This window comes from Rattus norvegicus, chromosome 1, assembly GCF_036323735.1.
Source record: "Rattus norvegicus strain BN/NHsdMcwi chromosome 1, GRCr8, whole genome shotgun sequence".
Lineage (NCBI taxonomy): Eukaryota > Metazoa > Chordata > Mammalia > Rodentia > Muridae > Rattus > Rattus norvegicus.
This window is the reverse complement of record NC_086019.1, coordinates 106,412,546-106,426,654: the sequence shown is the minus strand read 5'-3', so window position 1 is coordinate 106,426,654 and position 14,109 is coordinate 106,412,546. Positions and strand designations below refer to the sequence as shown.

General features: G+C 47.0%; 1 protein-coding gene across 1 annotated transcript in view; it reads left to right on the top strand.

Annotated features, from left to right (window-relative positions):
• Window positions 1-8,753, top strand: part of Hps5 (HPS5, biogenesis of lysosomal organelles complex 2 subunit 2) — a 39,319-nt gene extending 30,566 nt beyond the window's left edge. The window contains exons 19-23 of the mRNA NM_001135612.1: window positions 705-824; window positions 1,625-1,738; window positions 4,240-4,346; window positions 5,990-6,260; window positions 7,664-8,753. Coding sequence (NP_001129084.1) covers window positions 705-824; window positions 1,625-1,738; window positions 4,240-4,346; window positions 5,990-6,260; window positions 7,664-7,724 — 673 coding nt within the window. The 3' untranslated portion in view covers window positions 7,725-8,753. The remainder of the gene's footprint in view (window positions 1-704; window positions 825-1,624; window positions 1,739-4,239; window positions 4,347-5,989; window positions 6,261-7,663) is intronic.
• The last annotated feature ends 5,356 nt before the right edge of the window (window positions 8,754-14,109 follow it).

Sequence of the window (14,109 nt, the reverse complement as noted above, 5' to 3'; positions counted from 1 at the left end):
ATTTGGGCAGTTTTAATCCCCTTCCCCCCCATGGCACACTCTGCAGATGCACACATACCACACTTGACCTCCTCTCTCTGACAGTCTCAGGTTCTCTAGAAAACGAAGTGGTTTGTGCTGGAGAGATGGCTCAGTCGTGAAGAGCACTTGCTGCTCTTGCAGAGGACTGGGGTTCTATTCCCGGAATTCACATGTCAGCTCACGACAGTCTGTAACTCCAGCTATAGGAGATCTGAGGCCCTCTTGAGTGAACTGACGGTAGTGCATACATGTGGGGCACACACAGGGAGGCGACACATACATAAAATAATGGCATGGCAGGGCTTCAGCTAAAGCAGACAAGCTTCTCACCCCCGGCAGTGAGTGCTTTTCATTGTGGAGGCCCAGCTCTCTGAGTGGTTCTCTTTCCCAGTGCTTTTCTTCTCCCAGCATGGGCCATCATTTCTCTTCTCCGTAACAGTAAACTCCCATTTCATCATTAGATGGGAAACGTCCTTTCTGTTTGCCACACTGACCTCCTGACGCCCACCCCCTTAGCTTTCCCTCCTCACCTCAACTTGGCTACGCATTTAGCAGACTGGTGCTCTCATTGGCGCTGCTAGTCCTCTAGGAGCTTTCAAGTTACCCCTAATCTTTTTCTTTATGTCCCTTCATTTGTTTCCTCTCATGAGGATTAGTGGTTTTTCTCTCCAACTTGCTCTCAGGCCATCCTTCCTTGAGTTCCTTCTACAACCAGAATCTTTAAGACTTGAATGGCTGCTTTTGGCAGTGTCCCATGATGCTCCACCAAGCACAAGTACAGTGGATGATGAAGGACATCCCAGGTAAGCAGTCTGACATGTTCTCTCACTTAGAGCGTTCAGGCTCACTTTAGGAACAGCAGTAGAAAAACTTAACCCTGTAGCGGGAGTAGTGAGATCACATATCCTTGCTAATCCTAGCAGTTCTGAACACTTGTGAACTCACTGACCCTCTAAGAATCCCACGATTCCATTCAGGAAAATTCACATTCATGTAAACATTTGCACATAACTTCAAAGAGTTCAACTGGTCTGTCTGCAGCTTTGTAGACCAACAGTAAACCCTGGATTAGCCTATCTTAAAGAAAAGAAAATGTTTTTTTTTTAAAGGTATGTTAATTAGTTTATAAATGTACCCCTAGTATCTGAAAAACAAAAACAAAAACAAGAAACCTACCAGTATGTGCCTCAGAGACAGTCCTTGTATTTTCCTCTAGAAAGCACTTCGGAAAGCACTGCCTCCTGCCAAGCGCCTACCTTACTTGATTTACATCATGGCAAAAAGCCTAGGAAGATGCATAGTGGGTGTGAGTGATATACTCAAGGTTTTGATTGGTATTACAATTGAACTCAGTACCTACATTCTAGGCGGACACCCTAACACTGAGTTATACCCCCAGTCCCTATTTCTGGTGTTTGTTTGTTTCATTTCGAGATGAACAAGTTATAAGAAAAGTAGCTATTTTTAATTTTTTAAGAGCAAGATAGAAATATTTGGACATAGTGGAATATGCTTCATTATATAGCCTTTCCTAGTAGACGATTCTAAAGTGCTTCATGGGGTTTATTCCAATCTAATTGGCTGTATTTTTTTCATTTCATAGGCCCCATTCACACCTGCTTTCTTGGGGTTATAGCCAGCTGATTCTTCTTCTGATTAAACTTCCTGCAGACTTTGCAACCAAAGAGAAAATGACTGACATCTGTAGGTCTTATGGGTAAGTGAGGACGTGTGTAGATACTGTGTGGAGATTGGAATGACCCTCTAGTGATGGTCCTGCATTGGTGTGCCTTATTATGCAAGGATTCAATTTAACACTAAAATGCAAATGCACCTTTAAAGAAAGTACTAACGTTTTTATTTTCTGTGCTTGGCTCTCTTGCCTGCATGAATGTTTGTGCACCAGAGACCTGAAGAGGGCATCGGGTCTTCTAAGAGTTGTAAGGCATCATACAGGCCCTGAGTATGGAACCCAAGTCCTCTGTAAAAGCAGCGGGTAACCTTGACTCCTGAGCCGTCTCTCCAGCTCCACACCTTAAGGATAGTAAACATCAGCTGCCTTTGAGGTTGTGTCCCTGTATTATGGGGAGAAAATGGCCCTCCTGAGTTCTTTGTATTCTCTTGGCCCAGTTGCTATAGCCAGTCCTCAGGTCCTTTCATGTCATTTCCATGCCTGTTACAGTAATGAAAAGATTTCCAAGAAGGGAGAAATCAGCTTAGGCTCCCTGGAGGGAAAAGGTTGGGACTCAGCCCTGGAAGCTGTGGGCTGAGTGGGTCTGCTAAGGGGAGCAGTAGAGGATGAGAAACTCGCACATTAGTGAGAGGATGAGTCACTGTCCCTGGTTCAGCTTCTGCTCCATGAAGCAGAGTGTTTTAGAGGGACCTTTATCTTCCTTTCCCCTTAGACGGAATTCATGCGATGGCAACTATGTGATGCTTGCTTGTTCATTGACATTGACGGATGGGGTGGGGAGGGGGCATGTGCATGCCATGTCATCTGTTGGAGGTCAGAGAACAGTCTAGAGTTGGTCCTGGAGATTCAGGTTGTCAAGGTTGGCAGCAGTGCCCCGACCTGAGAAACCATCTCTCTGGCCCCTTTTAGACTCCCTGGAGATTATATCTGGTGTCATGCGGGAGAGAGCAAAGCTTGCAGAACGGGTCATGTTAATTATTACAGGATGCTGGGTTGGTGAGTAGGGAGAGTGCCAAGGAAAGGCCCATGGGTTGAGATTGGGAGACACATTCTGATTTTGTTTTCAATATTTAAACTTAAAAAAGTAGGGGCTGGGTTCAGGGGTTAAGAGCACTGGCTGTTTTTCCAGAGGATCCAGGTTTGATTCTAAGAACAACCATCTGTAATTTCAATTCTTGTTGTATTAATTATTTAAACTCAATAGTGGGTTTCTACCCCACCTTAGATCATTTAGTTCCCAGATAAAAGACACTGAACTTTTATATTTATAATAAGCCTTTAATGCACTAGAGCCGAGCAGAGATCTCCCCTCTAAGCTATAAGAATATACTTTGCCATCAATAACCTCAACTTATAACTTGCTTTGTTCCAAGTTCCATCTGGGCAGCTCTAACTCCAGTTGGCCAGCCCAGGGCCATGTTTTCATGACTCACCTACCCCATGGTGTCTTCTCTCTCTACCTTCTTTCCTCTCCTCATGGTCCCTGCCTCAGACCCCCAGCCTGGGAACCAAAACACCGCCTAGCCTGTGTCTCTCGTGCCCAGCCACAGGCTGTAGGCAGCTGTGTTTATTCACCAGTCAGGGATGACTTGGGCGGTAAGGTTACACAGCATCACTTGGGTCTGTGTGAGAATTTCCTGTCTCCGGGGGCAACCAGGGTCAGTATTTGCATTACAATACCTGGCAACAGACCAAACCTCAACAAATTCTGGGGGATCTGACCTTCTCTTCTAGCCTCCACAGATACCAGACATACATGGGGTGCATACACATACATGCAGGCAAAGTAGCCATGTACATAAAGGTACATAAAGCTTTGTTTCTCAAGTGCATCAGATCAAGGCTGTTAAACAGAAGTTTGTGTGATAATGGAAATATTCTACTGTACTCCCCACCTGTGATCATCAATTTCTAATTACAAAACTGATTTTTATGGACTGGAGAGATGGCTTGGTGGTTAAGACGCTTGCTACTCTTTCAAAAGACTCAGGTTCAATTTCTAGCACCTACTTGCTAGATTAATTTTACTGATTAATTTTAGTTTCAGGGGATCTGATGCCCTCTTCTGGCCTTTTGGGTACCAGGCATGTACATTACACACAAACATGTATAGAGAAAAATATTTATGCATACGGGGGCTGGAGAGGCGGCTCAGGGATGAAGAGCACTTTCTAGAGGACCCAGGCTCAACTCCTAGCATTCGCCTGCCACCTCACAGCTGTCTATAACAACAGTTCGAGGGCGTCTGTTACCTATTTCTCTCCCTCCCCATTGGGCAACAGGCAGACATATGGTGCACAGACATACATGTAGGCAAAATGCAATATACATGAAAAAATTTATAGTCTTTTGTAATAAATAAAACTTTTTAAAAAGGACCTATCTCAAACAACAAATGAAGCCTGCATTTTAATTTTTACTGACTTTTACCTTAAGCTTTAATGAGCACATGTGGCTAATATGGGCAGCGCGGTTCACAGACACTCACTGTCCTTCCTCCTTTCATCAACTTCCATCCCTTTAAGTTTCTGGCCTGGATATCTTACCCTCTGTCTGGAGCTGGAGAGGAGGAGGGAGGCCTTCACCAACATTGTGTATCTGAATGATGTCAGCCTGATGGAAGGGGACAATGGTACGTACATCCCACTGCTCATTCCTCAGTGGAATTCCAGAACTGAGCTGTTCTGGAAGTCTCTCCTCCTTTCAGTAAGCAAGTCTGCTGTTTTAGTGGTTGTCTACATAATCGCAGTAGCTGTTGAAATTGTGGGGGCTTTGCCTACTCTTTGGCATATTCTGCCATCTTTCCTATTTAGCAACTGTTTTAAGCATTATACGCCACATTTTCCATATACAATGAGACAACAAACTCTTGGGATACACACTTTCATGCCTGCACAGCTCTTTTTATGTATGTGAGTACACTGTTGCTGTCTTCAGACACACCAGAAGAGGTCATCAGATCTCATTACAGATGGTTGTGAGCCACCATGTGGTTGCTGGGAACTGAACTCAGGACCTCTGGAAGAGCAGTCAGTGCTCTTAACCACTGAGCCATCTCTCCAGCCCCATAGCTGGCTTTTATTCTTGCCCACTTTAAAGCTCTTTCAGTTTCAGCTGCCAGAATGATTCTTAAACAAAAAAACAAACAAATAAAAAAAAAAAAAGGACTGGCAAGGTGACCCAGCAGGAAAGAGCACTTGATGTTCTTGCAGAAGACCAGGGTTCCGTTCCCATCACCCCATGTTGGGTGGGTCATAGTTGCCTACAACTCCAGCTCCAGGGACTCTTAACTCCCTTTTCTGGCTTCTCTAGATTCCAGTACACATGTTCTCACGGAAATGCATATGTGTACATTTTGCATGTGTGTATTATGCACACACACACACACACACGCACACACGCACACACGCACGCACGCACGCACACACCAATAAAGTAAATCAGTTGAGCAGTGTGGCTCCCTCCCTGAAAGCCCTTGCACTGAGCCCATACACAGTTCATACTGTTAGCCGTCCGTAGCCCGACCTGATCTATCATCCTTACTGCATTGCCATATGCACTGTAGGCTGTTTTGTTTTGTTTTATTCTGTTTTGCTTTTCGAGACAGGTTTCTCTGTGTAACAGCCCTGGCTGTCCTGGAACTTGCTCAGTAGACCAGGCTGGCTTCGAACTCAGAGATCTATCTGCCTCCTGAGTGCGGGGATTAAAGGGGTCTGCCACCACTGCTGGTTCACTGTAGTCTTTTAAGACATCTCCTTAACTCAGCTGGTTCTTTGCTGTGTCACATTATCTTCCATGTCTCCTGAGTCAGAAGTACAATCCTCTTCACTCCCTGCTTGCTCCTACTCCACGTTTGGATGTCATGGAGATGCAAGCCTGTGCCCTCCTGCCTGGCTCACCCTTTAGCCTTTGCTCAGATGTTAGGTTCTCACGGAACCTTTCTCAGATGCTCTGAACAGCACCCACAGGTCTCGAGTTCATTGTTCTTTCCCTTAGCATACGTAACATGGTTTGTGAGTAGTGATGTGCTCGTACATTTAAGGCCTTTACTAACCTGCTTGCTGCAAGATTGGGGGGAGTGTCTGTTTTAGTCCTCATTGCAATTCTAGGATGTTATGTTTAAGAATACATTTTAGTTCTGTGTATTCAGAGGTTCGTGCTGAGGTGAAGAGCCTCTGTTCTTGACTTCGATTTTAAGGGCTCTTACAGTTCTGATGCTTCATGTATGGAGCCTGTGTGTTTTGTGGTCAACCCCACTGTTGTTTCTGTGTACAGGGTGGATCCCTGAGACCTTGGAGGAATGGAAGCTTCTCCTACATCTACTACAGAACAAGAACACAAGGCCAGCTCCTCAGGAGTCACTAAATGGGAGCCTCAGTGATGGGCCTACCCCCATCAATGTGGAGAATGTGGCACTCCTGTTAGCTAAGGCCATGGGCCCAGATAGGGCCTGGTCACTGCTACAGGAGTGCGGTCTGGCCCTTGAGTTGTCAGAAAAGTTTACCAGAACCTGTGACATCCTGAGGATTGCTGAGAGAAGGCAGAGGTAATGCCACCCTGTTGTGCACGCTCTGTGATGCCTGGGCACATGGACCCCCTCAGACTAGCGGAGGGAGACGGATGGGAGTGCAGAGACTGTATCTGTGTCCCTCCTGGGTACACAAGGAGACTGAGATACACCTGCTGGCCATGGTGTAAAAGAGGCCAAGATATGATTTACTCACAACCAGGGTCAGGATACTCTCAGGTTAGTTATGTGAGGGCCCTAGTACTGTGTCCTCGGTGGGGTTGACATTGCCAGGCCTGAGGGCTCAGGCTTGTGAGCTAGCTCCATAGAAGACACAGGCAGGGGGTTGGGGATTTAGCTCAGTGGTAGAGCGCTTGCCTAGCAAGCGCAAGGCCCTGGGTTCAGTCCCCAGCTCCGGAAAAAAAAAAGACACAGGCAGGAGAACCACGAGTTCAAAGACACACAGGGCGATTTAATGAAATCCTGTCTCGAAAAGTTAAAAAAAAGGCTGGGGATGTAACTCATCATGCATGAAGCCCTAGGTTCAACATATAGTTAAACACACACACACACACACGCACATACCTGGGACACACCTGTAATCTCAGCCCTGAGGATACTGAGACAGGAGGATCAGCAGCCTCAGGCCAGCCTGACTGATAGCAGTAATTACTGTCTTGTAGAAAAGGAAAGCAAGTCCATGTGAAATTGCTGTCTAGAGCATTTAGTTACTTAGTGTATGCATTTGCTGTGTGGCCGATCTCCACCGTATTCTCTTCTGTGAACTGGCACACACCGTAACTATGAGCCAGACCTTTCGTCCCATAGCCTGGCAACCACCGTTCTATTTGTTGAGTTTGAGCATCCCAGACCCCTCATCTGAGTAGACTGAGAACAGGATAGCTTGATGATCCCATATATAATACACCTGAGAACAGAAGTATTTCAGCTTTCAGAATGTTTTGGACTTGGGAATATTTACATAAATGTAAAGTTTTAAAGATTTGCATTAGAGCTGCTTACCTGGTTTGCATCTTCCTAATGACTATTGACGCTGAATGAGCAGTCGTGCTTACTGGTTTTGAGATCATCTTTGGAGAAACAACTAAGGCCATTGCCCATTTTAGAATCAGGTTGATGCTTTAGTGTGGAACTCTATCAGTTTTGAAGTATAAGTACCTGTTACCAGGTAGGATTTGCATATATTTTCTTCCACTCCAGTTGCTGGTTTATTCTGTTGATCCCTTCCTTTTTTTTCCTCCCAACACCGGGTGGGCATTGAACCTGAGGCCTTGTCTGTGCCTGGCAGGCATCAGTCCCCTGCCTCACGGCGTCCCACCCGCAGTACTGGCTTCAACCTCTCACATCTACAGAGTTTTTCATTTGCTACCAAGAATGAATGAGGACAACTGAACTTGCTTGTTTCTTTCTTGGGATTTCAGAGCGCTGATACAAGGCATGCTTGAGAAGTGCGACCGGTTCCTCTGGTCACAGCAGGCCTAGTGGGAGATGTACTCTGACCAAGTGGAATCCTGCTCTAGAACCTTCAGAGGGCTTTGGCACAGAAGGAAAGAGGACATCCCAAGCCACGCCATGACCGGAAGGACCGTGCCATGCTGCTGCAGCTGCTGATGCCTCACCACCGCCTTGGCCCTCGGTTTCTGTGGCTCTGTGACGTCAGAATCTCTCAAGGAAAGCCAGCTTTCAGAAGCAGCGGGTTGTCTGGAAGCAGCATGGGGTGCTCCCTGCTGTGTGGAATTTACTGTGTACAGTGAATCAGGGAATTGGTTTCTACTGAGGCAGATCTGTGGGTGCCGCAGCTTTGTTACAGAAGACAGATAATGTTCTAATCTGCAGTTTAGTACCTTTTCCTTTCCGTTTGTCTGAGGTGACTACAGATTACTGAGTGAGGACCCGGAACAATGACACCGTTCCTGTCGGCATATGTAATAAATACTAAAGATACAAACCAGAGTTTTAAGTAAGATTACCATATCTGAGTTGAGCTCAGTTTAAAGTATTTTTCCAGTATTTATTTGATATCTTCTAATCTAAACCTATCTATACTGACTAATCCCTGGAAACATATGATTCGTAATTTTTAAAGAGCGGGTGATCAAAACACTCATGCCCTCTCTTCTATTTTTTATTGAGTCATGCACTTTTTTCCTTCCTTCCTTCCTTCCTTCCTTCTTTCCTTCCTTCCTTCCTTCCTTCCTTCCTTCCTTCCTGGTGGAAACAGGGTCTTGATCTGTAGCCCTCGCTAGCCTGGAGGGCGCAGGTTTGCAAGGCTGTCTCAGGCTGTCTCGACTTTACAGATCTCCAGCCTCCAGGATGTTAAGATTAAGGGTGTGTGCCATCACACACATTTTTAACATTTATTTTTAAAAAGCCATAGTAAGAGAAAGCCATGTACTAATATAAATTATAGCAAATGATTGTATTAGTCAAGCCATGTAACTAGATTGCATTTCTGAGGCTTTCTGTAGCCTCTTGCATTGGTAATAAACAATGAAGTTTCTTTAAGCAGAACATGGACATGAGATTTGTTTGGAGCAATTTGAAGGAATGTATTAGGTAAATCCAGTGTGGAGTAGTGCAGATACATCAAATGAGCGACCTGTTTCTTTTTCCCAATTTATAACAAATTAGAGAAGCCATACAGTCTGACATAATTACCCACGATCTTGGGTATGGTTTGGCCAAGGAGACAGAGGGCTTCACAGGGGGGTTTAGCTTTGTGGGATGTGGCCGTCCTTCCCACCCCAGCACCTGGGCTTTGGGTGCATAGGCTGAAGCTGACTGTGAGACTAGACTGAGGTAAGAGCAGAGAGCTCTCCTTTCCTTTCAGCTTCAACACTACTCAGCGGCTAAAAGATGGCCTACAGCACACTCAAGGCAAGCAGACACCGAGAACTGGCATGGCCACCACCATGTCCTAACATCCCTGTCTAGATAAGTTACCACAACACTTATTTCCCAAACATTATTCCTAGCCTACATACTGCCTTTATCTTCCAAGGCAAAGAGAAAAGAAAATCCTCTTCAGCCAAACATTCTCATTTGAACCATCTAAACATGAGGCAGTGTTTTCAAGTATCTACTACCATTTTCTGAGAAGTTGTAGGCACACTTGATGCGTGGTTGCCTCAGTTTTAATCTGTGCCCAGAGCTGACCTCTGACCATGACAGAGTGATAGAGCAGTCAGGGGGCTGCAGATGAGGCCGACTGCTGGGGTCTGGATATCTCTCCCCGCCCCCACCCACAATGGCCCAAGGGAACGTACGCTTATTTTTGTTCGTTTGTTTTTGATTTTGTGGGTGATAGGACATGGCACCTTAAAACGGAGTGTGAAACCACCTAGCCTTGAGCCAGAGCTGACACTAGCACGCAGAACATGTAGATGGGTCATGTGAGCTGAGCTGCCGTTAAGATTTAGAATATAATTGTCTCCCCTAGCAGTAACCAGACCAAAAGAAAATGTTTTAGAGAACTGGAGAGGGGGAAGTCAGACCCTGAATGAGTAACTTCCTGCATGTGTGAGACTTGTCATTGTGTAAAGCCTTGTCCCTGTTCCCTCTGCTTTTCCCTAGCCTCACTTCTGTTATTTTATCCCCGTCGGGTCGTCCCCCCCCCCCCCCCCCCAGAGCTGAGGACCAAACCCAGGGCCTTGCACTTGCTATGCAAGCGCTCTACCACTGAGCTGAATCCCCAACCCCCTCACTCAGGACAGGACCTCAATCAAGGTGAGAAACTTGTGGCAGAAGCAGATGCTGCTTGCTGGTTTGCTCCTCATTGATTGCTCAACCTGCAATCACCAGCGTAGGGACGGCTCCACTCACAGAGGCCTACCCGACACTCCTCGATCACCTCCATCAATTACTGATTGAGAAAATGCTCTACAGTCAGATCTTTCACAGTTTTCAATCAAGTTTCCATCCGTTCAGAAAACTCGCCTGTTCAAATCCACATACAACTAGCCAGCATAACATACTCTCAGACAATATGCACAGTTACAAATATTAAAAAAGGCCTGGTGGGACACATGCTGGTAATCTCAGAATGTGGGATTCAGAGTGTTGCCTTTCTCTCCTGACACGGTTGCTCTGGGATATTTCTCTGCACGCAGTGTAAGTCAAGCAGAAGTGTGCTGGCTGGGATTGTGTCAATTTGACTCGAGATCATTGGGTAACCTCAACTGAGAAACTTCCTCTGTAAGACCCTGATGCAGCCAGGCCTGTAAGGCAAGTTTTTCCTTTTTTTTTTTTTTTTTTTAAAGATTTATTTATTTATTATATATAAGTACACTGTAGCTGTCTTCAGATACACCAGAAGAGGGCATCGGATCTCTTTACAGATGGTTGTGAGCCACCATGTGGTTGCTGGGAATTGAACTCATGACCTCTGGAAGAGCAGTCGGGTGCTCTTAACCGCTGAGCCATCTCTCCAGCCCAAGTTTTTCCTTTTTTTATTGATTAATTTATTCATTCACTTTGTACCTCTATCACTGACCCATCCCCTGGGCCCCTATAACACAGTCCATCCCCCATTCTCCCCTCCCCTTCTCCTCTGACAGGGTGGAATTCCCTCTTCAGTCTCCCCCAGCTTGGCACATCAAGTAATGCAGGGACAGATGCACCATCTCCATTTTCTTCATTACTGATCATGGGGCAGGGCCCAGTCTATGGTGGGTGGTATCACCCCTGGGCTGGTGGCCCTGGGTTCTATTACAAGGAAGGCTGAGTAGGCCATGGAGAGAAAGCCAGTAAGGAGCACCCTTCTATGACCTCTGCATCAGCTTCAGCCTCCAGCTTCCTGACCTTTGAGTTCCTGCCCTAACTCTCCCCAATACTGAACAGACATGTATAAGTCAAATGAACCCTTTGCGCTCCCAGATGCTTGGACATGGTGTTTCCTCACAGCAAACCTAAGACAAGAGGAGAGTCCTCCTCAGTATTTCTTCAGATGGAGAAGCTGTGTGTACTGGAATTGGAAGTTTTGTAGAGGAATGAGCAGGATCACAATGGTAACTGTAGCTCACCCAGGCATGAGCCCTCCCATGGGTGTGGCCCTGGTCCCTAGAGACAGCACCATTGAGAACTAAGACAGGGGAGCCGGGACAGGTAAGTGGACATATTTGACAAAGACTGTGGGCCTGGACACAGAAAGGCCCCAAACTAACAACAAACACCCACAGACACAGGGCCCCAGAGAAGGGGCTAGAGGGATCCATGTCAGACTTTGGAAGGCTCCTGTCCGCCCCGAAAGTTTCCAGAAACGTCCTTCAATGGCAGATACACAGGCTCGCTCCACTTCCTAGTTCCTGTTTATTAACCTCTCCTCCAGCAGCAAGTAGTTACTACTGCAAGAGTAACACAGTTCTGAAACCCTTGTTTGATACACATGGGAGGTGGATACTATGTTTTCCCAAAGAGCAGCTTCAGTGTTCCTAGATATGAGGAAGCCCAGACCCTGGCCTCAGGCCCACAGCACAGCCTCCTGAGGTAATAGTTACCTAATAGTTTTCAGGTAGAGTTACCTAATATCTCTACAGCCATTGAATGTGTCCCCTAGGAGCACACTGCCTCCAGCCAAGGGACAGGGTTTGTCCACAGAGCTCTCCTCAGCTAGGAAGTTCCATCATGAGGTGACAAAAGGCAGAGAAGGGTTGGTTGCACACAGAGCCCCTGCTTTGAAACCCAAGAATTGATCCTGACAGCACGTATATCACCGTGACGCTGCTGACTCTGCCTTCTGATTAGAATCCATGGGTGCTGTGCTGTCTTGAGGAAGCTTTGTGGCAATGATATCAGGCATCAGGTTCTAATCTCTGAGAGTCTCCCTGGCAGGCCACCGGCAAGGCCAGTCCTGAGACTCTAGGTGAGGGAAGACGGTCTGGAGCTCTGAGCTATTACAGCTCTGTAGGTGATGGCCCCAGTACCTCACATTCTTCACAAAGGAACTCAGGAACTGTCAGGCTGACTTGTCAGACAGAGCAGATTGGCCTTAAACACTTTGGGCCATCATTCTACTCTGCCTCCTGCAGTGAAGTGCATATCAGGAAGTCTCTCAGGGGTCCCTGGCCTTCCAGTCAAGCAGAGCAGTGAGTCCACCCCTCCTGGATGCTCAGGACACTCCTAGTGCTGAGGTCCCTCTCAGCTTACCTTGGAAAGCCTCGCCAATAAATGAAAAGAAACTTCCATTGCTGACACCCAGGAGTAGGGAGCAGAAACATAGGCTGGTGAGCAGCTCATCCTGCTGAAAAGAAAGGAGAGGCTGGAGGAGCCTCTCACAGACTGGTGCCTCCCCCTTGGCCTGTCATCCACATAGGCTCTGGTCATTTCTTACTGCTGTTCATGTGGGTCCCTGCTGTGCCTCCTCAGACCTTTCAGCAGTATCCTCCCTCAGAACCACAAGGCTTCAGTTGTGACCCATTCTGTCAGAAGGGAAGGGACCACCCAGGTAGCAGTTCCTCCAGGAGTCTCTGATTCAGTAGGAAGCCTTTCCCACCTGTCCCCTCAGCCTGGCACAAACCCCACAAGGGAGCAGCAGCTAGGAGGCTCCACTGAGAGGAAAGCACACTTCCTGAAACCCAGCAAACAGTAAGTCTCCGTGCATAGGTCTGTCCTTCACCTGCTGTCTGCTGGGCAGAGCTGGTGGTCTGTGGCTGTAGGTGAGAGGAGGCAGCTGTTTATGCTGAGCCTCCCTGCTGAGGTGAGGGGCATGGAGAGCCTGGCAAGGCACTTGGAGAAAGACTGCAACAGCAATCTTCCCAGTGCTCTGTGAGCTCAGGCTATTTTCCCTAATTGTGCATTGTGAACCCACGAGACAGTTTTGCTGGTCTTGGCAGACTTTCGGATTGGCTAGACACTTGCTGCTTAGTGGAAGGGTGCTGTGGCCATGTTGGCGCAGGAAAGGGGCAATCGTGATGGACGGCCAAGGCTTCAGAATTCTGGGAAGTCAGATTTTGTGCAGCAACCACCTTTCTATCCTAATCACTGCTGAACATACCCCTGCATGGCTCCGTGCGGATGCTTCTACATCTAAGTTTTATGAAATTCCCAGCTGAACCATTATTCGTAACCCCACCCAAAACTGTGTATGTTCCTGAAGGTTCATCTAGCATGTCCACTATCTTTCAATCTATTCTTAGGAAGTGTGTCCCCAGCCAGCTCTGTAAGCTCAGCAGGAGAGTAGATGGACTAACCTGGTTCACGTTTGTGCAAGGGCTTTTATAGCTCCTCAGGTCAACCCTGGAAACATAAATGTGGTTAGTGTAGCGCACAGATTTACAGTGTAGATTTGATGAGCGTGATACATACAAACACATCTACTCTATTACGTGGTTCCAGGATTGGCTTCAATATAGGAACACGACTGAACAGAACTTGGGCCACACTCCATCGCACTCTTCCCGAGTTATCCTCTCCTCCCCTCCAGAACATGGAGTGTTTTCCACAGCGTCCATATAGGTCAGAGCTGTGGTCATTTTAGGTCTTAGAGCCAAGGTCGTTCTTAACCTCAAGGCTACATAGTTTCCAAGTCCAGACATCTGGACTTTAGGGTTTATAATGTGAACTCAGTCAGGGTCATGGCCTCTCCTGGGAGGAGCCTCGAGTATTTTGTAACAGGACTTTCTCTTAGATCGGTGTGTTGAGGTGACATGGGACAATGTCCAGGCTTCTGCTGCTAGATGCTGGGATTGTTGTGACCCATGGCTTTCTCCCAAACCAAATCATCCACCCTGGAGTTACCATAAACCCTTTCAAGGGGTGGGTGAGGTACCAGAAAGATGATGGTGTGTCCTGGGCGCTGGCCTTTGAGAACCCATCTAGCCCTCCCCAGCTTCTCCATCAGGCTGGAGGGTGGAGGCAGATCATTTTCACG